The sequence below is a fragment of the Aspergillus flavus genome, chromosome 2 (genome assembly GCF_009017415.1).
Source record: "Aspergillus flavus chromosome 2, complete sequence".
In the NCBI taxonomy this organism is placed as follows: Eukaryota; Fungi; Ascomycota; class Eurotiomycetes; order Eurotiales; family Aspergillaceae; genus Aspergillus; species Aspergillus flavus.
This window is the reverse complement of record NC_092409.1, coordinates 6,192,160-6,218,083: the sequence shown is the minus strand read 5'-3', so window position 1 is coordinate 6,218,083 and position 25,924 is coordinate 6,192,160. Positions and strand designations below refer to the sequence as shown.

Below are 25,924 nucleotides of genomic sequence, written 5' to 3'. Positions count from 1 at the left end.
GCAACTATGTAATACTATTAGCGCGTAATGCAATATCTCCGCATCGCATGGCCGTTGGAAATATGGGATCCCTTACCTTGAACTGAAAGAAGTAATAGCTATCGAGACCGGTACTAGCATGAGGGAGATGCTAGTTAATGGTTTAAAGGGCTCAGTCATATGGATTCTTGTTGATAGCAAAGTTGGTTTGGTATGTAATGAATTCTATTCTGAAATATGTCAATATTACTAGGATACTAGTATGGCAGGACGAAAAGCATCAATCCACTGGGCTAACATTCCACTCTTCTCGCTCAAAGCCTTGCCACCATTCTACCTTGAACGCCGACGATGTTTCGGCGACCGCGACTTGCATAGACAAGAGCAACAGGCGGGCATTTGTAGAATGCTTAGACGAGCTGAAGAGATCAGTGGCATCCTTTCCAATAGCGTCCTGCAACAAATCCGAGCCTCCAGGATGACTGTGGATGAAGTCCGTCACGTCGCATATCTAAGTCTTAAGCAACGAGTGAAGGAAGTCATAACTGCAACAGACTTTCCGATCACAAGGCTATGACAAGTAATTGATGTGATACTCCAATCATTGCGAAAGCCAGTAAAGATAAATTCATGTTTGAGTACTTACAAAGACACAAAACAAAGAATATAAGGACTACGTAAAATCTCTTTGTTCAAAAGGCCTACCGCAACTTGTGCAGATGACTTGAGTACATCTCAACTTCACTAGTAGTCCCCAAGGTTAATGGGACACCAGAGCGCATTGTCTTCGCTCAGCAGTTGTTGGAACACTCGCAGGCATTGGATGTGCAGCGAAAACATCGGAAAGCAAGTCGGCCACAAATATTCCTGCATTGATCCTGGGTCAGGCCCCCGCACCCTTGCACCGCGGATGATCCAGAGGCTATCGTATATATTAGTACGAGCTCAGCACAGTAGTCGTAGTCCTTGAGCACTTACGAGAAGTGATGAAGACATCTTTGGGGAAAGACATGTTTTCCGTGGCCGCAAAGAACGCCGTGGACTCCGTCACAGCGGCAGCGGCGAGAGTGGCACAAGCGGCGAGGATAAGTGAAAGCTTCATTGTAAGAGGTCGGTGATAGAAAGTAATGTTTGAGGTCCTCGTCCTCAAATGAGTATCTCGGGCGAGCAGTACTGACAGGAAGTAAAGTATTGCTGGTAGGGGAAGGGGGAGCAATCCGTATTTATGTCCCGATGATAATATAGGCCATCCCAGTATCAAGTGACAAATCCTCGAACCCACAGTCCATAGTATCTTTGTGATACATACAGGAGCTCTAAAGTCTTCAACTCCGGGGTTGGAGCGTAGGTTAAACCCAGCTCATCTGCCCAGCCTTCTAGCCAGCTCGGAAATGTTTAAACGAATTTAATGCAAGTCAATATCACAACCATCCAGTTTTGGATTAATCACGGCGACATCCATATCCAAATTATGGTCTTATTACTCCCGGTATCCGACACATAGACAATTCCAGACCTGCTGCTTGCATCGAATGTGTCGGAGAAAGGTTGTCTGCCCATGCTTCTGAATCTTGTCTACACATTTTTGCCCGCACTCTATATCACTGTTAACATATACATGGCGCGTCAGTGGTGCAGTCCATTCCCAAATAGCAGATAGTCCTAGTAGACAATGTCCTGTATGCATAATTCCCACTTCCTGAGACGGTCTCGTGATATACATGTAACCGGCATAAAGCTACCCGCAAGTGGTTTCAAGACTGAATGTCACCGCCGTCTTTGAAGGTTCTCAATCCTTGAAATATTGATATTGCGCATTTTGATCGTATTGGTATCTATATTCAGATGCCCACATGTTGAACTTGCTTATGCAAATTGAAATGCGCCGTCGTGGTTCGGGGGATGGCTTGTAGAAGTGCATAAAAAGGTACTATCGTCCTAAATACTATCCGTCCATGGATACTCTGTTGTCTCCTCATAGTATCACCGTTACTCACTTGTCGGACGTGACATCTGACATCTACCCGTAACATTAATCCCTGATTGTTGGAAAAGGTTCGACTGGGTTTGACATGAGTACTTTCCCTTGCTCATTATCACCCGCTAGTTGACTGTCAAGCATTTGTTTCTCGAGTACAATGAGGCTGTGTTCCCTCAATCGCACTGTGCATGCCTTACTTTCTAGTGGTAGTCGAGTACTATTTGAGGAGCTTTTGACGTCGTACAGTTGATCTTCCGGCCGAGGTCGAATCCGCAGGTGATGATCTGATGCCTTCTTTGGGCTCTCCCTCAATCAACTCCTGGGTAATAAGCCCTTCGAAGGAGGACCGACTAGCATGGGTATTGAATTTGGGGGACATGTACGTGCCCGCACGGTGGATTCTATGTCACAAGCATATGTAAATCAAGGACCCTGGGCTCATTGATGGTGGGTCATGGGCCACCGGACAATTTGCAAGCCCCATCCGGTAGAGGGTCGCTCATCCAGTTCATGTATGGAAGGAATTGCCTGTCATCACGTCGCAATGTTGAACTCGGTAGAGTGGGAGAATATGAAGCCGGACAATGGAATATGCACTGCAACGGTGACACCAATTGTCCTGGTCTTATATGTCTAGGGAGGTTTTGGCCATAGTATATGATAGAAACTGTGAGGTCGTACAATATCCCAGTGTAAGGGGGATGGTGTATGTAAAGAATCGACCCGTTTAAATAATCAGGACCATGGGTTGCACAACACCTTCAACCGCCGTGGGGCAAGTCATACCCTCCTTGTTTCCTATCCCATATTAAGTTGGTTGTCGGAGCGTATGGTGTGACGAATACGGCACGGCACACGGTGATGTCTCAAAGAAGTGGAAGGAATAAACGGCACTTGGATTCCAGGGTTACATGACTATTCCTTGACTGACCAGGATGGCATCGACCTACTACACAGTAGGCCAATGCATGCGCTGGCCAGTTTACCACTGGGTAGCTCATAAGAGACAAGCAGCAGCCACAGATTCGTGCGTACATTTTACCGGATATCTGTTTCTTCTCCCACTGATCACCCATTGGGAATATACTTCGATAGGTACACAGCCAATGCCCCGTTTGCTTCCTTCATCGGGCCACAGGAGCAATACGCTGCTGTTAAACCTGAATAGTCTGGAAGAAGGAAAGCCGAGCATCGAGCCTGGCCGTAACCAACGTATTCGCATCATGACCGGATAAAGTGACACATAATGCCATGGCCTTGAGAATCCAGAAGATCTACTCCACCACGGTCAAGATGGGGATAAATATCTCCTCCTCGTCGTTGACTGTCGTCTTACTCAATGCTATGTCCCAAAAACCTCTGATTTTCGGTCAAGAAAAAATCCACGTACATATACATCTCCACCATTTCGGTCGAATATGTTCCTCCTTAAAGCTCACGTGACCCTCTGGGCCATAATCGGCGTATGCTCTCAGATTACTCTCGTTGCGTCCATGCCGAATCTCGTTTCCCCTGCTGCAGTTTCGGATACCATTAGCCCTACCGACCAGATAAACCCTCTCATAGATGAGTCGGCAAAGGCAAGTCTTCATCTCTACCACTGCTGTACTGGTAATGGGTACTCTATTTGCTGACTAGACGTCCTGCTCCAGGGAACTTGCGTGGGACGCTGTTATAATGGACATTGCATTTGTGTTCCTTTTCACGCGTGCAATTGCCTGGTGAATGGGGGACACTGCGTCTGCCGATTGTAGGCGTTGGAGGAATGTTTTAAACGATCTAGAATGTTAAGGAATTGCGACTATCTTTTCGTGATACTTGGAACTTGTCATTCTTCGCTTTGTCCTCCGTTCAAAATCGAAGCTTGCCCTTTTCAATTGAATAGTGATAGTTGAATAGAAGCCCGAACCCTATACTTCTGGCTTCGTTGGACCGCTGATGTACAATCCCGTGTCCGCCACCAGTGGTTACATGGCATCTCTTTAAGGGTGAATTGTGTTGAAGCTCACTCGCAAATTAAAGGCAATAACATTATAGAGGCCCTATATTGCTGCGCAAGCAATGTGTCAACGGGGCGGCTGAGATTCATCGCCGTATCCTTGGTCCCCCTGAAGCCCTGACGGGAAGGTACTTCAACAAACTCCTGATGAGCTCTGCTTATTCTTCTTGTTATCTCCCCTTGTAATTTCTTTTACAATCCTTTAAAATCTGGAATCTTTTTAATATCTGGTTCAACTCTTGGCTTTCGCATAGAGTTCTACAAGTTACTATGTCTGGGCTAAACGTTGATATGGAACAAGTAAGCTTATTACTGGATCTGGTGGAGTACCGAGGCTAGTATAATTATAAGTCGCCCTCATGGGCGCTTGTCAAACGGACCGGCGTTGTGAGCTAAGCGCAGGATGAAGCGATTCTGCATCGAACTGAAGCGGGGCAAGCGAGATGAAGCGCCGATTGCGTGATTCTACCCCGTTTTCTAATTCTCGTTGGAGCTCTCCATCTTCCACCTTCAACACAACAAACCATCATCAACCATGGTCACACACACCGAGCCTCAAGAAGACCTTGAAAGGCCATTACTCGCCGATTCTCCAGAGCCAAGCTATGAAGCCATAGTGGCGCCCACGGGCGCGTCGGATGCAGCGCCTCGCGCTACGTTCAGGCGGAATCTCGGGGCCGTGGAAGCATTTGGCATCGTCATCAGTATTGTGATCGGCAGTGGAGTCTTCACATCTCCCGGTGCTATCGATACCAACGTTCCATCACCCGGCGCTGCTCTCATTGTGTGGCTCGTGGGAGGACTGCTGGCTTGGACCGGGGCGACCACGATGGCCGAGCTCGGCACAGCAATTTCCGGTGAAGGTCTATACTTCTAACACCAAGTTAGTCAATAGAATTATGGGAAGCTTACTCAACTTCTAGGGGGTGTCCAGCCGTATCTACAGTATGCTTTTGGCGACATTTTCGGGTTCCTGGCAGCGTGGACCTGGATCATCGCGGTGATGCCGGCCACGCTTGCCATCCTCAGCATTGTTTTTATTGAAAGCATCTACTCCGCTGCTGGGATAACGGATCAGGCAGCTTCCATCCAACACAAGCTTCTCTCAATTCTGGTGTTGATCGCGATCGGTGTGGCCAACTCAATCAGTACCAAAGTGAGCACACGTTTGAGCAGTTTCTTCGTGACGACAAAATTTGTTACGATCACTGGCATCGTGATTGCAGGCCTTCTGGTAGTGATTGTCCACTTGTCAAGTACACACTGGGACGGGCCAGCAACGGATTGGTACAGCAAGTCGTGGTTTGGCTACCGCGACACCCTGGCTCCGGATGGTAAAGAGATTCATTGGAGCGATCTGGCTGGATGGGAAATGCTCGGTCACTATTCAGCTGCCCTCTATGGTGCACTGTGGGCGTACTCCGGCTGGGACAAAGCAGGTATCCCCAATCTACTGAGAATGGAAATATTTGGACTAACAACCTGGCAAAGGCTATCTACGTTACAGCAGAGCTATCTGCACCGGCCACCCAGCTTCCACTCGCCATTAACATGGCAGTTCCCATCGTCATTCTTTGCTTTATCGCAGCTAATACGGCATACTACATTCTTCTTCCGTGGAGCGTAGTGTCAACAACAGATAGCGTTGCAGTGGTATGTCCCCGTATTATGCTTCATATGTTCGCGTCTAACTATAGGTGAGACTGCGATCACCCATCTCTTAGGTCCAGTAGCGGGCGTTATCGCAGCGGTCTTGATCTGTCTTGTAGTAGCCGGCTCCTTGCTGGGAAATTCGTTCGTCGCTGGCCGCATGATCGTCGCAGCGTCTAATTCAAACTGGCTGCCTAGGTTTCTAGGGATTATCGGACGATTGAGGTCTCCATCTGCTGAGAATGGCCCTTCACTTCCGTCCGATGCCGAGACTTCGAGCGGGAAGTCGGACGCACCGATCAATGCGATCGTCTTGTCTACCGCGCTTCCTATCTTCTACATTCTGTTCGGGGACTTTCGGGCGCTTCTGACCTTTAATGGGCTGGGGGAGTACACGTTCTTCTTATTGACTGTCCTCGGGGCGATCATCTTGCGATTCCGAGAACCATGTCTGCGCCGCCCCTACAAGCCCTCTATTATAATTCCCATCACCTTTGCCATAGTTAGTGGGTTTGTGGTGGTCCGAGGAGCCATTTTCGCCCCTGTGCAGGCTTTAGTTCTGCTATCGCTGTGGATCATTGGAGTGGGTTATTATGAGGTCCGAAAAAGCTGGGCAGTGGACCGAAATGCATAAAGCGCGACAGCTTGAGAGGTATATTAAGCTAGAACTTGATGTTATTGGGGTTTATTTCCATTCATAACATGTATATGCTAGGTCACAACCCAACCATGTTTTTTTCCATGTAAGTCTACAAAATTCTGAGGTTAAAGACTTTGAATGATAGGTCATCTTCAAGACTCCAGTTGCCTAGTAGTACAGAAACAAGCCAACCAACTATACGATTTCTTGTCATGTTGAAAGATAGAACCCTTCTCAAGAACAAACCGGGCTGGAATTCGGTGGAGACACCGAGTTAGAAGGATTCGTCTGCGAGCAGCCAGCGATAAGTCCTCCCGCGGTATCGTCAACAGCCGCATTGTAGGCATCACCGCAGTTTGGATCACTGCCAGTGTTCCATGGTTAGTGCCCGGCACAAACTTAGCAAAAATGTCAACATGAGTTAAACTTGCCTTGCACCTCCGCTGGCATTTTCGAAATATGAGCAGATGTCATGAGAGAAGCAATCCTGTGTGTATACATTCCCTATCGCAGTGCCAGTGCAACCTGCGCCACAGCGGCCGTTACAAGAATAGCTATGCCCTCGTTAGACACTTGCGCTTATTTTGAGGGCGCAGGAGATACGTACTCCCCATCGCCTGCGCTGTTGGCACCGTAATTGCTCCCTACTACCCCGACAAAAGAACAGGTTTGCCCGGCACTGTTGGTCCAGGTCGCCGTTGCTGATGCCCCGACTTTAAGGCAGGTAATAGATCGTTTGTTTAGGTTGCTAGAAGGGGCGGACGGTACGGCCCAGCTAGCTAATGGTAATAAGAAGAGTATTGTATGGAGCAGATGCATCTTCAGGACTGAGGCGCTTCTCGGTGTATGGAGCCGAATATCTGTGCAAGGTACCGTAGCGCGGCCTCAAACGCGTATTTAACTGTTCCGAAGAAAGTAGTACTGCTACGGGCTTCGGTCTCAACCATCATCTCTCTATTCATTTGAAGCTACACTAGTTCCTGAGACAGGTCGGTGCAGCAACCTAGCAGTATACTATGTGAAGAATAGCTGATAGGACGCGGAGATATTCTCGGAGCCCTCATTCTTCAGACTTTACCATTCCCAGGCTCTTGGCCGGTCGATATGCGGGGTCTGCAGAACTAGGGCATGGCATCATCTTTAGCGGAATGGCGATCCCCCGAACCCTAGCTAAGCTTACCTTATGGCTGTTCCGATATCTTCAGCAGATTTTCCGCCCACTGGTAATCCGTAGCTGTCTCCCTGTCGGCGCATTTGCCATTCTAGGCACGGGCAATTATCTACCTCGGCCTTTCCCTTCTCTCGACCAACCGCCCAGTGGCATGCCCCTCATAATTCCCGTTAATACATGCCCTGACAGGAAAAAGTTCGAAGAAGACTGGTTTTTGACTTGCGTCCATTTTCTCTGTTCCTGTACCCAAGGATCCAGAGGAATAGCTCCTCTCTCCGTCTTGTAAAGCGGCCGCAAATGGTGAAAGGTCCTAAGGCGGCGAACAAATAGTACTCCTAAGGTCACAAAGTGGTGTTTCGAATTGTCTTTATTCCTCCTGGCCTATATTCTCTTCGATGACAATTTACAATTATGTTAGACTATCTCTCGTCATCCACTATGACAAAGGTATACAAAAGAACAGGGAGGAGAGGAAAGAGCGTGAGCAATTTTTGCGAGTTGAGCGACGATTTGTCTGCCGTAATGGCTACATGGAGTCACAGTGTGTGTAACAGTTATTAGATAGGCCGGCGATGCAAGCTAGAAAACGTAAACTCGATGCATCAGTAGGTACCACACATTTCATCGGAATCCAAGCAGGCCGAGAAAGATGAGGGAGGTAGACGATGACAAACGGAGATAGACAGGGTTAGGGCACGACTGTGAAGCTATTTAACAAAGATCATCCGCTTAATTATAATATTTGGACTCTTCAGCCTTTCAACGCAGAGGACAGGTCTCATATCTCCTAGACAATGAGACTCTCCGCTCCGTGTGAACTTGTTTGAGGTACTATTGGCTGAAGTACGAGGTAAGATGTCTTGTACAGCGGCTAAACAGAGACAGCTTGATGATTCTGTCCTCGTGGTGGATACTCGCGCATGAACTATCTTAATCAAAAATTACAAAGCTCTCCCATCCATATCAATAGATGAACCATACGATTCGAGAGGCCTCTTTGATCAAGACCATAAATTGAAGATAAGCCGTAGATCGAAGTTGTAATGAACACCCTTGGTCAGAAACATAACCAGACTGATATCGTTTATTCTGGTATGAATAGGAGGGAGACTGTCTTAGTAGTAAATAATGAAACGTTTATTGACTTGAACATGGCTCATCGTTCTCGAGATCAGCAGGAAGTGGGGATACGTTCTATGCCCAATTGTCACTAGTATATACACGTTTCACCCGTGTAGTTAAAGGGTTTTTACAGAGAAATGTGAGCCTATTCAACAACTGTCCACCCCATATCGCTTCCCCCATGTCTCAAATCCCAAACTGTTATGCGAAGTCCTTGTTTCTAGCAATATGAAACATTTGGTGCCCTTAGCGCTGCGGGATCAAACATCTGTGCGATCTCCAAGTTCCAGGACTGTTGAAACAGGCGCACGGGCTGTGCTTCACATACCCATGCGGTTAACAGACCTTAACCACAGCCAACTTATCATATGAATATTTTGTGCTACATAGACGGCAGAGTACACATAATGAACGCTCAATTGATCAAACACAATGACGGACAAATGATTGCAGCATTTCCTTTCTTTTCATTCCCTTTAATCTCTGCCCCGGGCCCTATGGCTGCAACGCTATCAGTGCCTGCGGGATATTGTGTCAAAATATCGCTAGGTAGTGAGACTGCTCAGGTTAAGGATGATCAAACAGTAGATATACACGTATCGTCGTATTTTTGGGACACGTTAGTCTTCGGGTATTATGATCGGCACAAGAAACGGGATAGCTTCCTGCAAGATCGGGCTCTTTAGGCATTTTCTAGAAGCATAAGTCGATCTCAAATTTGGGTTCGGCTGCCGGATGATCTTCGGACGCCTTCTGCCCTGGCATATTGTGGCTGAATTTTCGGCCCTGTGGTGGTGAAACAGGATCATCTCGGATAGATGAGAGATCGACACAGGGACTGGGATATACCACTCTCTATCTCAGCAAAGATATCGGGAATTCGTATACTCAGCTTGATTCAGTATGAAACATTTCATCCCGGCGAGCATTCACTCGTACCCTCAGATTACTGGAATACGCAATTGCCCATATACCGAGTATGCCATGGCTCAAGGTATTTATACCTCCCGATAGCCACCCATCGTGGACATCATCAAGATCATTAGTCTCAGCGAACAAGTATCTCATAACTTTCCTCCTCAACCAATCTATCATTTTCCGAGGCTATAAACCAGACCTTATTCTCAAAATGAAGTTCTCTATCCCTTCTGCGTTGCTGGTCACCGCTACTCTTTCCTCCGTTGGCAATGCCGCTTTCCCAAACGTCCCGGAGACGTGCTTAGAGATTCCTCAAGTTCTCGGCCAAAAGCCCTTCAAATTGATGCAATACTTCCATACGCAAGTTTGTGAGAAGGCCAATTGTACTACCACGATCAACCAACACAATCAGTATCTCCACAACAAAGTCCTCCCGCAACTCATCCAGGACGTAAACACCAAGCTGGGTGTATCTGCCAGCGAGCAGGCGCTGTACAATCAGACAAGCACCCAGATCATTGCAGCAGTGCAGAAGGGTTGCGCAGCTGAAGGAAACAAACCTCTGTGCAACAATCCGGAAGGGCTATTCAACTATGGTGTTTGTGCTTTCAAAGCCTCCCAGCCGATTCTGGAGAAGCAGGTCAAGCAGCTGTCCAGCTCGGTTCAGCTTACCGAGGAGAAGTGCCGGAAGATTAAGCAGCTTGACTCCAATGAGGCTGCGTGGTCCAAGACTCTTCCTGGATATATTGACCGATTTGCCGCGTTGTGTGAGAAGGACAACTAAAGGTCGGTATATAACTCAAACAAAAAGTTTCTGTCACAATAGTTACTAATTCGGTGTACAGGCTATCTTGTTACTGACCCGCCAGTATGAAGACAGCGTTTGAAGCCGCGAGGAGACGGCTTTATACGTCTGAAATCTACGTGATTGTTCCCGTGAGGTGTTAGTCAGGTCTTTGAATCATCATTTATATGTACCGTGTCACTCCTTAAAATTATCATTAGGTCAATTGTTAGCAATGAAGGAAACTCAAGATAGTGTCAATAGTCTATTTATAGGCTTGAATATCTCGTGTCGTTAAGTTGTATTCTCCCGCTCCTACTATTGTGTGGCGCCGTAGCACCCTAATTCATATTATCTGCGATACATGAAAGATCTATTTAGTAGTTCTTGAGATGATATGGCTTCTTGTCAAACAGGAAATAATTGGAACTTGGAAAATTAAAGTCTAATTCCACGAGGGGATTAAGGAGAGCATGTTTAGTTTTAGGATTTTATAGAATGGGATGGCTACAGCGAAGACAAGATAAACATAAACTAAGCAGTACAAGTGAGCACTAATAGTCGGGCAACAACAATTTTACCAGTCATCTCCCACAGTAGCATTCCTGTCCCATCACTTACTACAGTCCACGTAATCAATGGTGCGAATACATTTCCGAGAGGGAAAGTGACCATTATAAGGATCACAGCGCATGATCTTTCCTTTATACTCCATATCTAACTCAATCAGCAATCTTTACTTTGCTCAAAGGTCTAGATGATTAAAGATTGAACTGATCAGCATACCATATCCGGTTTTCATTGCATTTACACATATTAGCTCCACCCCTGTTGGAGCACAGCCATATTGGCTGGAGGTAGAGCCCCTAAATGCAACTCCATCTTCCTTACCATCCTTTATCCTGCAGGAAAGTACGACAGTCACCAGCAAATTACACTTGCCAGTCACTTGATGAGCAGTAGCACTGAGGGTTCTAGACATGGCTATGGCTCATAATGCGTAGAGTCTCATGATATGCGACTACGTCCGTGACGTAACTTACACCCGAGTTGAGTTTCAAAAACGAAAGTCATGTCATGGATGGCTGACTTTACCATCCCCAAAGCCACTGCATTCAGGAGCACACTAGCCATTAAAGCGATAGAAAATCAATATACCTACCTTGAATGTAGGAGCCAACGATGTGCTGGGCTAGGTTCCATGCTACCCTTTTACGAAAACCATGAATCGCTGATAGCTTACTATTGCACAAGTCACAAGACCTTTGTAGACACAGTATGCGTTTAATATACAGGAGGGTAAAACTACAGCATTCTGTACCTTTCACTATTCCGAGTCATCTGATTGAAGAGTCCGTCCATTGATAGCCAAAAGCTCGACATTACTATCATTGTCGTGAGTGTCTGCACAAATCTGGATTCAAAAGAGGACGACTTACAAGACTAGAGTTGAATTACCGGGAATAAATGGAGGCGCACCCCTTCATCCTTTGTGAGCACGCGTAGGAACAAAGTATGTACGATTGACTTACCTTGCACCATATCCGTAATGACTACACTCGCGCCAAGTAAAATTGGTTAGTAGAAGCTCAGAGGGACAGTCGCGCCCAGGGAGATGCTCACGGCCCAAAGGTAAGAAGAGCCTTTTCACCCAGGCTCATGCCAAGAATTCCGACTTCCCATCCTGAGATATAGTTAGTGGAATTGTACGTCGAATTGTCGCGGAGTCATATAGATGACTATGTATACCTTTGATCACCGTACCCATGCCAATCTGGAACGTGAAGGGGATTCCTCGCTTGATACTACTATCAAACCTAAATAAAGAGGGCTTGATTAGAAAAGCATACGAGAATAGTCTTATGAGCCCTACCGACGCCCCCGATTCCACGATCGGGTCGGATCATAAAGATAGCCGTGGTAGTGGACTGTGACCATATCGCCGGCTTTGGGATAATCCACCCCATTACCCGGACGGATAATATCTTTAATAAAATCGATTACTCCCATTTTTTCACTTTCGCAAGCAAGTTGAACAACGAGGTGTACGACAAGAATCAAACCCACGAGTTGTTCCAGCTAACATCGTCGGAAGACCGGGCAAACATCCCCGACGGTCACGTGGATGCCGCATATCTCCCGACGCGTCTTGAAGGGCCTCCTTTTGGTCAGAACTGTGTCGCAACAACCTGGTCTTTTTGTGCCGTTGAAATTGGTTTGTAAATTAGAGGCCTCTGTTCGTCTATGATGTTTGTATTATGCGGTGAAAGTTATATTCAACCCTTTCCCCCTGAGCGGCCGCATATACCGCTATGTGGAGGGGGGCAACGCGCCGCAATTATGTCGAGGATTCTATAGACAGTAGGAACCTTGCCAGGACGGTCGGTGATTAATTAGGCAGCTGTCATGTTTCCTGGTCTCTACTTTTCTTGTGTCTGAGGGTCGATCGCCCAATTTTCCTATCAGTGAGGAAGGGTGATAGTGCAAGCTACTATTACGGGACATTGGGAAGATGGTAGACGATCATAGTCAGCAAAACAGGTTATGGTGCTTTGGATGCCGATCTCCAGGTAGTTGGGGAACTCTTTGGATCCCAAGCTTGTTCACTGTGCATATCTTTGGAAGGATATTCCCTCTAGGAGGAACCCAAAAACCCGCTAAATTCTCTGAGTGGGCCTGGGATAAGCGGATCTTTCCCTCAAGTGGAAGCCTCGCGAACTGCAAGTGGGGCCATGGGACTTGAGGTAACGGAAACAACACAGCAGAAGCTTGGAATCAAGGAGTCAGCGGTCACCTTTGGTTCAACCTAGTTAGTATCTCAAGCATCAGAGGTTAGGGTTGCACCAGTATCACTTTGGCCTGCTCACCGCCCGCCGTGATGATACCCTATCTGCTGATGTCATGATGAACCCCTTACCCTACCTACCCAACCATATATATATCTAGACCTGTCAATCGCTTGATGTATCCTCGTTTGTGTTAACTTCGGTAAGTCATGAAGTTGTATTTATACCACGCCGTCCTCCTGACAGCCCCGTTGGTTACCGCAAAGAAGACCAACCTTCAATGGGCAATATGTGATTCTGACCCTCAAACTGTTCTCCAAAAGCTGGGGCTGGGGACACCAGAACCCTACAAGGAGAATCCGATTACCTACTATGACACAAGCCCTCCGGTATACATCTCCGATGGCCTCATGTTCCGCACCAAGACCTCGAAAGGCGAAGATATTTCCACGGTGAAAGTACGACTGCAGCAGGAAAGCTCCGATGTCCCCGACTCCGCCGAATGTGTTTGGGATCGTTACGGTGAAAGTCCCACGTACACCTGCGAGAAGCGATGTCCCCTGCGAGAATCTACCATCTGGTGCGACCAACAAATCGAGCTCGCCGAGCACTACGAAAAGGTCAACTGGGAGGAGCTTACGAATTATGGTCCGTATCCGAATGCCAAGTGGAAGATACGGATCGAAGGTTATAAAGCCAAGTTCGACGACGTCGCGGCTGGCTCGCTGCACCTGATGGAAATCGAAGCCAAAGTACCGAAAGAGAAGGCAGATAAGGCATATGAGGAAGTGACTCAACACTTGGAAAGCCTTGGGATTGTATTGTGTGACCCTCAAGAAGGGAAGACTGCCAGGCTCTTTCGCGCCATGGGTTATACCAAGGATGAGCGAGACGATCTTTAGAGATGGGTAGCCGGTTTCGTACTTTAGCTCTGCTATGAGAGTTCCCTTGTCCCCTGGTGGTATAGCATATACCATAGCGCCAAAGTCCTCGTGTATGATCACGTTATATCCAAATTGCACTTACTTGTCTCAATTATAACCCCTTCATCGGTGTTACCATGAACATAGGTCTACACTCACTTTGCTTCCAATGACTGTTGAAACATCACTTCCAGCCGTGGTGGTCGGTGCAGAGTGGTCATCCGGATTTATGCATCGCCTGATAGTAGGGGCTAGTTTTTTAGTTTTCGCTACTAAGCTTCACTGAGCTCTGAACCTGAATTGATCAGCATCCTCACCCCAGTAGTTCTAATCGGACCCACATTTGCTGAAGTTATTGGATGACCTCCGGTATGTAGACTACTTCAACCATCCTCCAGTTGTCTCACTCCAGCATCTTCTCCCACAAGTCCGTTCCTGTACTTATAGCTCGACAGTCGAGTTTGTCGCATCGTCAGAACCGTAAGTTTCTCGAGGCCAACAATGGTACCGACAGCACTGGTTGGGTTGCCAAGGTGTTATCTCAGTGGGCACTCCGTTCTCTTAGCCTCGGTTGGTGTCCGCCTATAGTTCACAACCCTGTATGTAGCTTGAGCCCTGTGCGCCCCATCGCACTATGTGCTGGTGGGACCCTGTACGTATTAGCACAATAGTGACAAAATACACAGGTTAACGGTCAAGGGTAGTAAAGAAAGTGGCATGACTGTGGCTTCATACAAGATACACAGGGTCATCTCAACTATCCCAAATGCGCCTTCATGGTATCATTCCGCTCTTCCATGCGATCTCATTTTTGCCACATACGGTGTTACTTCACTATGACGAGCCTCTGAGTTGCTTTGGGCGTTTTTCCGACATCGAGAAACGTCGGGCGGTGGTATCTTCGTTATGGCTGCACATGTGTTCAACGCAATATAGGTTTGCCCTAGAGTGGTTCTGTCGAATCGCACTGCAATGGTTAGTGGCGAGAATCAGGAATATGTCTCAGTATCCGAGTAGGTAGAAGTGGGAAACCTGCTCTGCAGGTTGTTAATGGGCTCTGTGTGGACTACTTACCTAATCTCCATTGTGGACGTTTGTACTCCACTAAAAAGCTAGCATTGCGCGACTTCTTCATCCTTGCATGGATGACATGTCTAATATATGAGCGGAGTGACCCCACATGAATACTTTATATTCATGTGTTGCTTTCTTTTCCTTTCCTTTCTTTTCTGATTTAAATCAGCAGCATACCATGGGAGATGAGCGGTGATGTTTTCTTAGTTGGGAGCAAGAAGATGAGGTACGAAAAAAATAAATGAATAAAGGCGTGAGCACAGGCGAAGGATTGCATTGGTACTAGCTCTTTCCGGTAAACATATATTGCCTTGTTATATTAACCGGAGTAGCAATAATGTATTACCTTTGGTCCAGATCTATCGGGGTTCTATCACTGAGCACCAAAGACCCACCGAGTGACAGATTTTTCCCTCGGTTCGTAGGAGATCAGGCGATCTGTTCTTCGAAGGATGTCTCTTGGCAATATATTTGGCTCCTATATAGCTCATTGCACTATTGCCAAGACAGAGCTCGATGCTTGGCAGTAAGCAGGCTGCAATATCTCGGCGCCTTGACCGGGTGATTCGGAGGAAAAGTGGCACGAAACTGCAGGACTGTGGAGACTAAAAAGTCTAGTTTGCAGCTGTTATGGGGTGGATTCCCTTATGGCTAGGGTTTTTCTTGTTGATACGAATAAAAGTTCGGAGATGGGACCGTTAGCCAAGCCTCTTATTCATGAGCTTTCAAGACAGGATGCTATCCAGTCCGCGCTTGTCATATCCACTCACGATGAGGTTGGTTAAGCCATTATAAATATGGACAGCTTGCTGCTACTCCTGCTGTCTTCAGGTGAACAAACCGACTCGCGCACGACAACTCCACGATCCAACTCGACTGAGCTTCACCATGTACCGTTTCTTGGTCAGTCTCCTCGGCCTGGTGGCGGGAACCACCTATGCGGCTCCAGTTCCGGAGGTCTCCAGCATGAACGCTGTCCGTAACGGCCCTCCACCTGGCTGTCTCACTGTTGGCCCTGCTGGACAACATCATACCGTGGGAGCTGCGCTGAGCGCACTCGGATCTTCGCCCTCACCCGCGTGTATCTACATCGCCCAGGGAACGTACAAAGAGAAAGTTGTCATTAACTACAAGGGCGCGTTGACTTTGTATGGTGAGACCTCAGACACCTCATCGTACAAGGGAAATGCTGTCACCATCACCCACACTATCTCCTCCGATGATGCTGGCACCCTGGATGACAGCGCTACATTGCAGGTGAAATCGAATGACTTTAACATGTACAATATTAATGTGGTGAACGGGTATGGACCAGGCAAACAGGCGCTTGCGTAAGTGCATCATCTGTACGCTGCTCCAGCCGAAAAATATCTAACCAGAGCAACGCGTGATAGATTATCTGCAGATGCCAACCACCTGGGCTTTTATGGCTGTCAATTCCGCGGTTACCAAGACACCGTCTTTACTAAGACGGGAACCCAATTCTTCTCCAAATGCTTGATCCAGGGTAAGTCGAATTACCTCTCAGTGTGATGCCTTTCTAACCACAGGTACAGGGTCGGTGGATTACATCTTCGGGGGTGGTTCTGCTTGGTTCCATCAATGTGATATCCGCTCCACGGCGCCTGGTTATATCACTGCCAGCGGACGTGAAAAGGCCGACAATTCCTGGCTCGCCTTTGATCACTGCACCATTTCGGGAGCGAGCGGCGTGGACCTGAAGGAGAAGGTTTTCCTTGGAAGGCCTTGGCGGCCTCTTGCACGGGTTATCTATCAAAATTCGGATCTGAGTGACGTCGTCTCGCCGAAGGGATGGAGTCCCATGGCCAAGGGCGCGACTCCACTGTTTTACGAGTTCAAAAACACCGGAGCGGGTTCGAACACATCGAAGCGAGAGTTTTTGTCGCCCATCGCTGCTGCCGTCACGCGAGAGAGTGTTTTGGGCAATGACGCCGCCCAGTGGGTGGATGCGCGATACTAGAAGGCCGCACTGTAAGAAACACATTTCACAGAAAAAACCAAGGGTAGTATATTACCAAGCTCACCTTTCGGGCTCCACAGCTCTTGGCCGGTGTTGAAACTTCCATGCCGTGCCTTGTGTTGTTATGACATGACGAGGCATTGAAGGACATTCTTTTGGATCGACGGCGGAGAATTATTTGCTCCGAGTCCCGCACGCTATTATTAGATTGAAATTAAACAAATCCACTTCTCACCTTCCACGGCTTCCATGCCTTGCTTCAACAAAGAATACTCGTAATGGAGCCCTATGACTGTGTGTCGGCTATAGCTGCCCTCGTCTAATTTAGGGCACCTTAAGAAACTTCTTCAAGCACCAGAAGGAACAAAGCTTGTACGTTCGCAGTCACTATTCAATGACGCTATGTCATTTTGCACGACCTGGAGAACGTGAGGAGGAAGATAGATCCCAGAACCACCCATATCGAGTCGATGGGGACCTCAGGTACTTCGATGGCCTCTGCGACCTATCGAGACGGAGGGCTATTGGCCATGCTGAGAAATGCCTGTACTTGCTTGGTGTCCAGGTTCGCGAAGCCCAGGTAAAGACTACCAATTTTTTCACTTTATTGTGGTTTGCCATCCCACACCTTCGTACTCCATGTATATTTCGCGAAAAATAAACCATCCCTCTCTAAACAGAACGAGTCAGAACCTGACTTAGAAGATCTACAGTTGCTAGCCTCATAGGGACCATTCACCACATGGCGAACCGGCCGTAGAAGCGAGAATGGCAACTAAACCCCGGGATATGGGTTTAGACGGAGTACTCCGTAGTTAGGGGGAACTGCAAAAATTTTTTTCGGGTGGAGGCATCAAGCCTTCCTATCCAATTAATCCTCCGTAAGACCGATGAAGGAGCGCTAATTAAGGAAAGGCTCGTGCGACAGAGATCCACTTATACGATTCAGTCCGGCATTTATGAAACGAACTCAGAAGATCGGGGCTGGCTGAGCCCAACCCCTCTTTTGTTCTGGATTATGGCTTTCTGGCCTGGTATAAGAGGAAATTGCCTTCCATGGTCTTCCTCAAGAGGAAATTTTTACGCCTAGGATGCTTATACTTTCTCCGAAAGTACGTATGGTTTGATAGCGTTGGATTCTGATAACGCTAGCATGATATGCGCGGCTCTCTCATCATCAGACTGTGCGAAGGAGTCTAGAGCTATTTTGTAGATACGTAGTCTTCCATCTGCTGGGAAGTCATGCTACCAAAGAACCCAACAAGGCAAAACGGTGGGCCGCGAGTTCACCATGCTGCATGTAAGCGAAATGAACCATGGCCTGGGTGCCCGATATAGTTAGAAGAGATGGCTTTGAGCCCCTAATGACTCGCATAGGCCGAGGGAACCACGGAAACTTGAAAGGCCTCGTGGTTGATCTCCACTCCGGTCAGATAAGCGAGATCCAGTCTCTTAACCTGCCGGCAAGTACTAGGAGATCGCCATCCGAGCTTTTTAGAAGAACTCTAGGATCCTATCTTGTTTTTACTTTCTTCTTTCTAACGTCATTCTTTCTGTCACACGCTCGTTGCCTCTCTCTTGTTCTTCTGCTATAGTTTATATCTCGGAAAGCATGCATGGCCGCGTCAAATCATGAGTGAACTCCCGGTCTTGTAGTGCATTCACAGGTATTTGATCATCCCTAGTGAAAGAAAGAGAATTTCGTGCCAATGAGGGAACGGTTCAGTGAACAATGAGTCTCTAACCAGACGCAGCTCAAGTGCCCACTCTCATTGAACGTCGAACCTAGCCCTTAATAGGGCAGCATACCCGCCTCGAAATGGATACCTCGATGCCCCTAGTTGGGCGAAGCCGGGCGATTTGGACTGTCTGTGTGGTAATGATGTGCCTATCGATCCTGGCTGTCTTACTGCGCGTCTTTGTTCGATCATATATAGTGCGAGCCTTCGGATGGGATGATACATTGATGGTAGCAGCGGCGGTCGGTCTACTATGGAGCACATACGATAACGAGGGATTATACTGACTGTGAGCAGGCACTATTCACGTTTCTGAATATCTGCTGCATTATTGGAACCGAGAATGGGGTTGGCCATAAAATCCAGGACTTTACAAGCCTGCATACACTCGAAAAAGCAATGCTGGTATGAAACAGGCAGACCCATCCCTCCTGTGAGAGGCTTTATAGAAAGCATGGCTAAGAACTACGTTAGTGGTGGTGGTTAGGTCAAATGCTCTATATTTGGTCATCGGCAGTCGCTAAGGTTTCAATCGCTCTGGCCCTTATTCGTTTGACAGTACGGAGGATGCACCTGGTTATCCTCTGGACAGTGATTGCTGTCGTCATTGCGATCGGCCTTATGTTCTGGCTCGTCCTGCTCTTCGATTGCAACCCAGTCTCCTACTTTTGGTTACGCATTAATCCAATGAATACGGGGACATGCTTATCGACCGATATCCTCCTCGCCATCGCATACCTGTATAGCGCACTTACCATATTCTGCGATTTTACCTTGGGAATCTTCCCCATCTTTTTGATTTGGAACCTGCAGATGAACGGCAGGACAAAGGCTGCTTTGGGTGGGATTTTAAGCATGGGCGCCATGTTCGTCTCATCTGCCGCATATACATTGCTACCGTGTAGTACTTGTGTGCTGACATTATTCTAGTGCCAGCGTCGCTGTTGTGATTCGACTCCCATTCTTGCAAAATTATAAAGACACTGACTTTCTTTGTGAGTCGAAGCGAACTCTCCGGGATCCATTTAATTCTCCCCATCGGGGGTGCTCCCTCTGTCTTTAGGGACGAAAGCTGACAATTCGGTTAGATTCAACATACCAAATTGCGATTTGGTCGGTGATGGAGACTGGTCTTGCTATCGTCGCGGGAAGTCTCATTACGCTACGTCCTTTATTCCGTTGGTTCCTGGATGGAACCGTTTCTTATCCTCAAAACGAACATAGAGGGAAATATCCCCTGTCGAGCCTTACCGGAAATACCTCCAAGACTGCAGGCTCTCGCGATCCTAGATATTGGCGCCCAGATATTACTTCTGATGAGTCGCCTACTTTTGTTGTGACTTCTGTATCATCGCCGCACCGTCTTAACGCCAATGATAACAGCAGTCAAGAGGTCCTGTACCCTGTGTCCGACCCCTGGCTGCCTCCGAACAGTGTCAATGTGCACAAAACCTTCCGGGTTGGAGAAGAGGAAGCCTAAATTAATCTTCTCTCTTATTTCTTTTTTCAGTATATGTTCAATTACCGCCTGATGCAGATCCTAACGCGAAATAGCATTCTACACCTAGAGTATATAATCATGTCTAATGAACTAATCGATGTGAATAACAATATTTCCTTTCTCTTGGTAACCTGCCTTGTCATATCTCAGGCCAATGAGTCTACAACAAATGCTGAGCTATCTCCGGGTTTGTTGTGACTCTCTATCTTAGATCGTGAACTGATAAGCGTAAGTCTGTCAGCGATGCTTGCGGCGTGTATAAAGCTTCAAACTATAGGATGAGCGTTTTTTTCTACGCCAAGGAAAGGTGAGACGAGAAGAGCTCCGTTTTCTACTATCGACTGTATCTGTGTTGACCAGGCACTATCGGACCTCTAACTAACTCATCGGAAAATGTCAACATTTCAGGCTCTGTTTCAGGATGTCGTCGGTCAGACCCCCAGCATCGCCGAACCCATTTGTAATCTGATAATTCAGCCAGCCTTACTTTCCTATAACTCGTTCAATGGCACCTTGCATTCCAAATCGTATTGCCGTTGAGGTGAACTATATATTTGCGAATCTTGCAGGCATTCTTGTTTCCTCGGCACTGCAGAAGTCAGTAAGTCAAAAACTATGCCATGACAGCGCTTCTCTTACGGGCCATGCAGGGTCACATCCCCATTGAAAATCAGCTTTATTTTGCTTTGACTTCCCCTGACTGACCGGCTGGCTTTTACCCCGAACAACGCATATCCCGTACGTCGAGGTTTTGTGATCTGGCACCGAGCATTCCTTTATAAAGTCAGTCATGCGGCTTCTATCTGTCGTGAGAATCGATTGACTAACACCATCATATACTTCAATTTCTTCCTTCACTACATCGGCGAGGGGTGGTAAAGCGGGCTGAGTGCCGCCATTCGTTTGGGGTACTCCGGCATGACTGACAGAGAGAATACTAAAGATCAAGACAGAGAAAGTGGTTATCTTCATGTTGAGACGGCTTGACTACGACAGCTTGTTTACAATGTCGGCAATGAGAACCTTATGTATGTCAATTTGACGGGAAGAAACTGTGTCCCCTTTCCCCAATCTTTATAGTTTCTTTGACTGTGCCCGCCGGTATAAACTTTGAGCCCTTTTTATTTGCTCCCTTTCTTACCGTGATTCGCGAATCGATCCAGGCACGGGAGGACTATTGCATTACCTTCTTGTCGAGCTGATCAGCAATAGCTAGGTTAGAGGCTGAGTATCCACACTCTAGGTTCGAGCATCGAGCTCTTGAATCCACTTCCTGGGCAAAGATCATTCCAGACCTCCACCGGCTGCATAAGGTTTGACAATGATTGTCGAGACTAACGCCCATGAGGCCATAGCGCAACTGTCTTTGATTAAGACCCACTCTCAAGGGTCACCGGTGCGATGATCATATCGCTACATCTGTAGAGTGGGAATGCGACACCGTATCCGTGCCTGCTATGAATCGTACAATTGGCTGTGCATGGCTGCGTGGTTTAGTTTCAAGATGCATCGATTCTACTACTATGAATCACTAAATCGCGAGGGCTAACTGATGGAATTTTGATTCTCTTAGAATATAAGGTTCCTTGTGGAACACCATTGCCTACTTAGTTAAGACAATTTATGTACGCTTAGCGATGAAAAATGTGAAGGCTTGTCTAACTTTCTATTCATTAAATCCTATTCTGATAGAATCCGGTCACTGTATCTAGTTATTGCTCTTTAGCATCAGTCTTCGCAAGACCCGATCCCATGTGCTGTAACGCCGCGCCACGCTATAAGCTCAATGATCCGGTTAACTGGATATCTAGGACACTCTTTCCAACATAGAGAGCGTAGCTCCCTGCTTGTAGCCCCCAATTCTGCTTCTCGGTATCCCAGGTGCTGAGGTCGCGACGAGTAAGATCGAAAGTCACTTGCACCTGTTGTCCAGGCTCGATGAGTTGCTTCTCAAATCCTCGCAGAACCTTGGCTGGGCCACCCGGGATGCCAATATAGAGCTGGGCCACTTCCGCCGCCGCCACAGACCCGGTGTTGGAAACAGTACAAGTCACGGTAGCGATGATATCCCACAGTGAAGGGAGACCACCCTCAGCCACAGTAGTACCTGGAGCCAGATAGCTAGTGCTTACATTTGAGGAGGTGGAAACCTTCAGGTCGGAGTAGTCGAAAGTGGAGTAGGTCAATCCGTATCCGAACTCGTACCGTGGGGTGATATTGGCAGCCACGAAAGCCTTGTAGTCAATGTAGACGCCCTCGGTGAAGTTATCCTGGGGGTAGTAGATATCATCGGTACCGGACTGGATTACCGGGTTCAAGAGGCTACCGTAGTCGGACTCGTTCTTTGCCACAGTGTAAGGCAGACGACCAGATGGAGATTGTTTGCCGTACATGACCTCCACAAGGGCTCGGCCGCTATCCTGTCCAGGGAGATGAGCGTAGATAACCGCCGTGATGTTATCGTTTTCAATCCAGCGGTCCACAAGGCGAACGCCGGCATTGTGGATGACGACCATGGTGTTGCTGCATTGTGAAGCGACGTTCTGAACCAATGTGTCAGAGTAGGGATCCGCCAGATATGGTCGATCCCAACCCTCCGAAGACTGCTCGTTAATAAACACGATACAAGCATCACTAGCTGGGTTGACCAAGGGGCTCTGAGATGCAAAGTCCCAGGCGAGGAATGTATCATCATCATATGCTTGGCGCTGGAAGGCATTGAAGGGTGCGTCGATATAAGATGCGGTGCTGGCACCCGAGCCACCACCAGTAATCGTCGTGCCATTGAGCGCCACCCCGGGGCCAGAGGCACTTGGGTTTGCGCTTGAGAGAAATATATACTTCAGCATCATTGCATCCACAGCTGAGCCATTGGGATATGTTAGGGAATTATCATAGCCCATAGACCATATGTTCCAATCAAGGTCATCCATTGTGTTACGAGCAGCAGCGACGGCGTCATACCCAAAGAGAGAGAGAAACTGGGGTTTCTTAAGGGGCAGGGCGTTGTTCGTATTCTTGACTAAGACATGTCCCTCTACAGCACCTTGCAAGATGGTGGACTTGGATTTCGGATCCCGGGCGTCGGTTAGGTTGTGGGGAGCAAGAAGGCTGTATGGTAGGCCATGACCAGGGTTTTCAATCTCCGCATATTTGTACCAAGTAGCGACAATACGGGTGGCCATATCATCAAGGCGTGTGGAAGACAGCGACTCGTTCTTGACAGCTAGGGCAAGAGTGCCATTCTCCCAGTACGAGGATGAAGGCATTGCCATATCTAGCCCGGCCGCTGCACTAGCAATCCCAGTGTGTTGAGCACCCCAATCTGAGACAACAAAACCCTGGAAGCCGAGTTCGCCTTTGAGCAGACCATTCATCGCCTTGCTATTCTGACAACCGTAGCTATTGTTGATCCGGTTGTAACTGCACATGACGGAACCAGCACCTGCCTTGACTGCATCTTGGAAGGGCCACAGATAGAGCTCATGCATGGTTTTATCGTCCAGGTTGGAGGAGGACGATTGGTTTCGACTGTTGGCCAACTTTGATGGTGTACTCCGATGCGCTTCCTGTTCATTTCCTATCAGATGCTTCACGCAAGCAATGACAGATTCTTGCAAACCGCGAACGGTATCTCCAGTCAAGGCACCAGACAGATAGGGATCGTTGCTGAAGCCTTCCCAGTTGCGACCGCCTCGGGCGATGCGGCCAATGGGTCCAGCCACTGGACCAAGTGCAACATTGACTCCCTTCCGTTTGAACTCAGCGCCCATATACTGGGCCCGACTGTATGTGAGGTCCCGGTTCCATGACGCTCCCACATGAACTCCGGATGCATAAGAGTTGACCATGTCCGTTCCTCTCACACCATTCCCGGCATCTTGGAGACAGATCCCGGGGAATCCCAATCGTGGGACTCCTCCGCTTGTCCCACCGCAACCGTTGGCTGTAGAAGAATAGCCATATGTGATGTTGTTCTTCTCTTTGTCAGTCATCTGAGCGACGAGCGACCGGGCTTTGGTGAAGGCCTCTTCCCAGTCGCCTAAGCCCTTTGTTTCAGCTGTATATTTAATGTCAGTTATCGAATCTGCATGTCATGGTGGAACCTGAACAATGACGGCTTACGTGTTGGATAGACGGGCTCTGAATGCCCATACGACCAGTAGTGCTCCAGATCCGCGACATCTGACGCCCGATTCTGCACGGCAGCGCCGACTGCTGGCTGCAATGCAGCAAGCGTAGAAAGTGCCGCTGACAGCTTCATCTTCGTGGCGCCCACACAAGAAAAGCGACAATAACTGAAGATAAAAGGGAAAAGTAATACACGTCTACTCGCTCGGACTCAAGGAGTACAGATGCTGCGTGCATCCCTTGCTTTTATAGTCCTCCATTGGACACGCAACTGCTCTAGACCCATAATCCCATTATGCCAGACCTTGGTATTCCGCGTTGCTTTCAACATTTGGTATAGACTCCAGCCGCTATTTCTGCGCGATGTCGGCTTGGTATGTATCACGGCAGGCCGCTCTTCACCGCGGAATCCTTTAGACCAACAGACCAACCAATCCATAGCTCCAATACATAAATCTCTGATATCATGTGTGGGGTAGTGGAAATTGCTTCGGTTCTGCTTTCCTTCAACTTACAACTTAAACCCGAACGCGGAATTATGCAAGAAAGGCTTGCGGGGACCCCACATTCTACTCCCCACATCGTCTTTAAATGGCTTAGAAACCACGTGTCGGCAGAACCCCGGCGAAAAAAAAAGACGAAATAGAGTTTTGGGGATGCTATGGTTCTTTCTGACTGGCTCTACCACGAATGGCCAGTTGCATTCCATCTCTAGTTGGCCCACAACCTCAGTTTGACTTGACCCTATCTGGTAGCCAAGCCAGCTCTCACGGCCGTCGGACACAGACCGAGCATTAGGCTATGACCCATACAACGAAGAAAGGTCTGGGGAACCTTGACAGACTGGGGATCGGCATACGCATTGCCCGTCCGGCATTGAACATCGGCATTGCAGCGTTGCGCCGTCGTCAAGTTGACCGATTCTATCACCGTCAGTATCGATGTGAACCCGTGACCACGTTGAGGAAGTGGCATTAGATAGATCCACCCGTGTTCTCGGTATCCCCCAGTCTTTGACTGGCCTTTACCCCTCGGTATGAGGAATTCTGTTGTGATCACTTGAGATCTCCAAGGCGCTCCAGCATGCTTCGGTATACTTGGTACCAAATACCCATTGGTAGGGTGATACCAGCATCCAGTTCACATCTAATACCATCGAGTACATGAGCCTTGACTCGGGTCAGAAGCTCTCCTTAGATTGCTGAATTCCTATGAACGCGCGCTCGGCTCAAGGTTAGCGATATCCGAGCCGCTCCGGTGCCTGTAAAACTATAATTATTTTATTCGGTGTCGGTTTACCTACTTTCTCCCGATCCGCCCAAAGGATTCTTCTTTCGCGCAATATAATCTTTATATCTCGGAGAAACATCAGGTGGTTCCCATCGGAGTGGGCAGATGGGAAGCGGAGATGACATCGGATATATTCTGAACGAGCGAGTATCGGGTTTATGGTCATAGAATCTTTTTCTCCGAGGTTGGCATTATGTAATTTCTATTATGCCCCACGAAGTCTGTTACCCTGCTCAGTCTCGGAGGTTTCTACTT

At 48.0% G+C, this 25,924-nt stretch overlaps 9 protein-coding genes across 9 annotated transcripts; 5 read left to right on the top strand and 4 right to left on the bottom strand.

The window, feature by feature from the left end:
• Positions 1 to 259: 259 nt before the first annotated feature.
• F9C07_1704 (uncharacterized protein) lies at positions 260 to 1,081 on the bottom strand (the record flags this gene model as incomplete). Its single annotated transcript, XM_071508324.1, has 2 exons — positions 260 to 490; positions 974 to 1,081. The coding sequence occupies 2 exons, from the start codon at positions 1,079 to 1,081 to the stop codon at positions 260 to 262; spliced, it is 339 nt and encodes a 112-aa protein (XP_071364139.1).
• Positions 1,082 to 4,494: 3,413 nt separating this feature from the next.
• F9C07_2198954 (amino acid transporter) lies at positions 4,495 to 6,243 on the top strand (the record flags this gene model as incomplete). Its single annotated transcript, XM_071509439.1, has 4 exons — positions 4,495 to 4,822; positions 4,883 to 5,394; positions 5,451 to 5,612; positions 5,662 to 6,243. 4 exons carry the CDS (start codon positions 4,495 to 4,497, stop codon positions 6,241 to 6,243), a joined length of 1,584 nt encoding a protein of 527 aa, XP_071364138.1.
• Positions 6,244 to 6,483: 240 nt separating this feature from the next.
• Positions 6,484 to 7,068, bottom strand: F9C07_1706 (uncharacterized protein; the record flags this gene model as incomplete). The annotated part of the gene is made up of 2 exons (XM_071508326.1): positions 6,484 to 6,613; positions 6,857 to 7,068. The coding sequence occupies 2 exons, from the start codon at positions 7,066 to 7,068 to the stop codon at positions 6,484 to 6,486; spliced, it is 342 nt and encodes a 113-aa protein (XP_071364137.1).
• Positions 7,069 to 9,375: 2,307 nt separating this feature from the next.
• F9C07_1357121 (uncharacterized protein) lies at positions 9,376 to 10,646 on the top strand. Its single transcript, XM_071508015.1, has 2 exons — positions 9,376 to 10,246; positions 10,306 to 10,646. The coding sequence occupies exon 1, from the start codon at positions 9,522 to 9,524 to the stop codon at positions 10,242 to 10,244; it is 723 nt and encodes a 240-aa protein (XP_071364136.1). The 5' UTR covers positions 9,376 to 9,521; the 3' UTR covers positions 10,245 to 10,246; positions 10,306 to 10,646.
• Positions 10,647 to 11,457: 811 nt separating this feature from the next.
• On the bottom strand, positions 11,458 to 12,611 carry F9C07_1356924 (FKBP-type peptidyl-prolyl cis-trans isomerase). Its single transcript, XM_071508013.1, has 6 exons — positions 12,118 to 12,611; positions 11,994 to 12,061; positions 11,868 to 11,928; positions 11,777 to 11,797; positions 11,684 to 11,725; positions 11,458 to 11,629 (listed from the first exon to the last, which is right to left on the bottom strand). The coding sequence occupies exons 1-6, from the start codon at positions 12,252 to 12,254 to the stop codon at positions 11,572 to 11,574; spliced, it is 387 nt and encodes a 128-aa protein (XP_071364135.1). The 5' UTR covers positions 12,255 to 12,611; the 3' UTR covers positions 11,458 to 11,571.
• Positions 12,612 to 13,239: 628 nt separating this feature from the next.
• Positions 13,240 to 13,932, top strand: F9C07_1709 (uncharacterized protein; the record flags this gene model as incomplete). The annotated part of the gene is made up of 1 exon (XM_041285111.1): positions 13,240 to 13,932. One exon carries the CDS (start codon positions 13,240 to 13,242, stop codon positions 13,930 to 13,932), a length of 693 nt encoding a protein of 230 aa, XP_041143826.1.
• Positions 13,933 to 15,754: 1,822 nt separating this feature from the next.
• F9C07_1357224 (pectinesterase A) lies at positions 15,755 to 17,205 on the top strand. The gene is made up of 3 exons (XM_041290497.2): positions 15,755 to 16,358; positions 16,422 to 16,534; positions 16,584 to 17,205. Exons 1-3 carry the CDS (start codon positions 15,916 to 15,918, stop codon positions 17,006 to 17,008), a joined length of 981 nt encoding a protein of 326 aa, XP_041143825.1. The 5' UTR covers positions 15,755 to 15,915; the 3' UTR covers positions 17,009 to 17,205.
• Positions 17,206 to 18,205: 1,000 nt separating this feature from the next.
• F9C07_1357130 (uncharacterized protein) lies at positions 18,206 to 20,347 on the top strand. Its single transcript, XM_041290496.2, has 6 exons — positions 18,206 to 18,675; positions 18,763 to 18,989; positions 19,045 to 19,152; positions 19,222 to 19,613; positions 19,678 to 19,742; positions 19,836 to 20,347. The coding sequence occupies exons 2-6, from the start codon at positions 18,828 to 18,830 to the stop codon at positions 20,225 to 20,227; spliced, it is 1,119 nt and encodes a 372-aa protein (XP_041143824.1). The 5' UTR covers positions 18,206 to 18,675; positions 18,763 to 18,827; the 3' UTR covers positions 20,228 to 20,347.
• Positions 20,348 to 21,895: 1,548 nt separating this feature from the next.
• F9C07_2278471 (beta-glucosidase M) lies at positions 21,896 to 25,825 on the bottom strand. Its single transcript, XM_041290483.2, has 3 exons — positions 25,683 to 25,825; positions 24,374 to 25,588; positions 21,896 to 24,308 (listed from the first exon to the last, which is right to left on the bottom strand). Exons 2-3 carry the CDS (start codon positions 24,510 to 24,512, stop codon positions 22,024 to 22,026), a joined length of 2,424 nt encoding a protein of 807 aa, XP_041143823.1. The 5' UTR covers positions 24,513 to 25,588; positions 25,683 to 25,825; the 3' UTR covers positions 21,896 to 22,023.
• Between the last annotated feature and the right edge of the window lie 99 nt (positions 25,826 to 25,924).

Bases quoted from the DNA above. Each gene is read 5' to 3' on its own strand.
- F9C07_1357121 (XM_071508015.1), top strand. From the start codon at position 9,522: ATGCCATGGCTCAAGGTATTTATACCTCCCGATAGCCACCCATCGTGG.
- F9C07_1356924 (XM_071508013.1), bottom strand. From the start codon at position 12,254: ATGGGAGTAATCGATTTTATTAAAGATATTATCCGTCCGGGTAATGGG. The intron at 11,798-11,867 runs GTGAGCATCTCC...GCGCGAGTGTAG, and splicing joins GCTCTTCTTACCTTTGGGCC to TCATTACGGATATGGTGCAA. The intron at 11,630-11,683 runs GTAAGTCGTCCT...CGACAATGATAG, and splicing joins GGTAATTCAACTCTAGTCTT to TAATGTCGAGCTTTTGGCTA.
- F9C07_1357224 (XM_041290497.2), top strand. From the start codon at position 15,916: ATGTACCGTTTCTTGGTCAGTCTCCTCGGCCTGGTGGCGGGAACCACC. The intron at 16,359-16,421 runs GTAAGTGCATCA...AACGCGTGATAG, and splicing joins CCAGGCAAACAGGCGCTTGC to ATTATCTGCAGATGCCAACC. The intron at 16,535-16,583 runs GTAAGTCGAATT...CCACAGGTACAG, and splicing joins CTCCAAATGCTTGATCCAGG to GGTCGGTGGATTACATCTTC.
- F9C07_1357130 (XM_041290496.2), top strand. From the start codon at position 18,828: ATGGATACCTCGATGCCCCTAGTTGGGCGAAGCCGGGCGATTTGGACT. The intron at 18,990-19,044 runs GTCGGTCTACTA...GACTGTGAGCAG, and splicing joins CATTGATGGTAGCAGCGGCG to GCACTATTCACGTTTCTGAA. The intron at 19,743-19,835 runs GTGAGTCGAAGC...CAATTCGGTTAG, and splicing joins TAAAGACACTGACTTTCTTT to ATTCAACATACCAAATTGCG.
- F9C07_2278471 (XM_041290483.2), bottom strand. From the start codon at position 24,512: ATGAAGCTGTCAGCGGCACTTTCTACGCTTGCTGCATTGCAGCCAGCA. The intron at 24,309-24,373 runs GTAAGCCGTCAT...TTAAATATACAG, and splicing joins AGAGCCCGTCTATCCAACAC to CTGAAACAAAGGGCTTAGGC.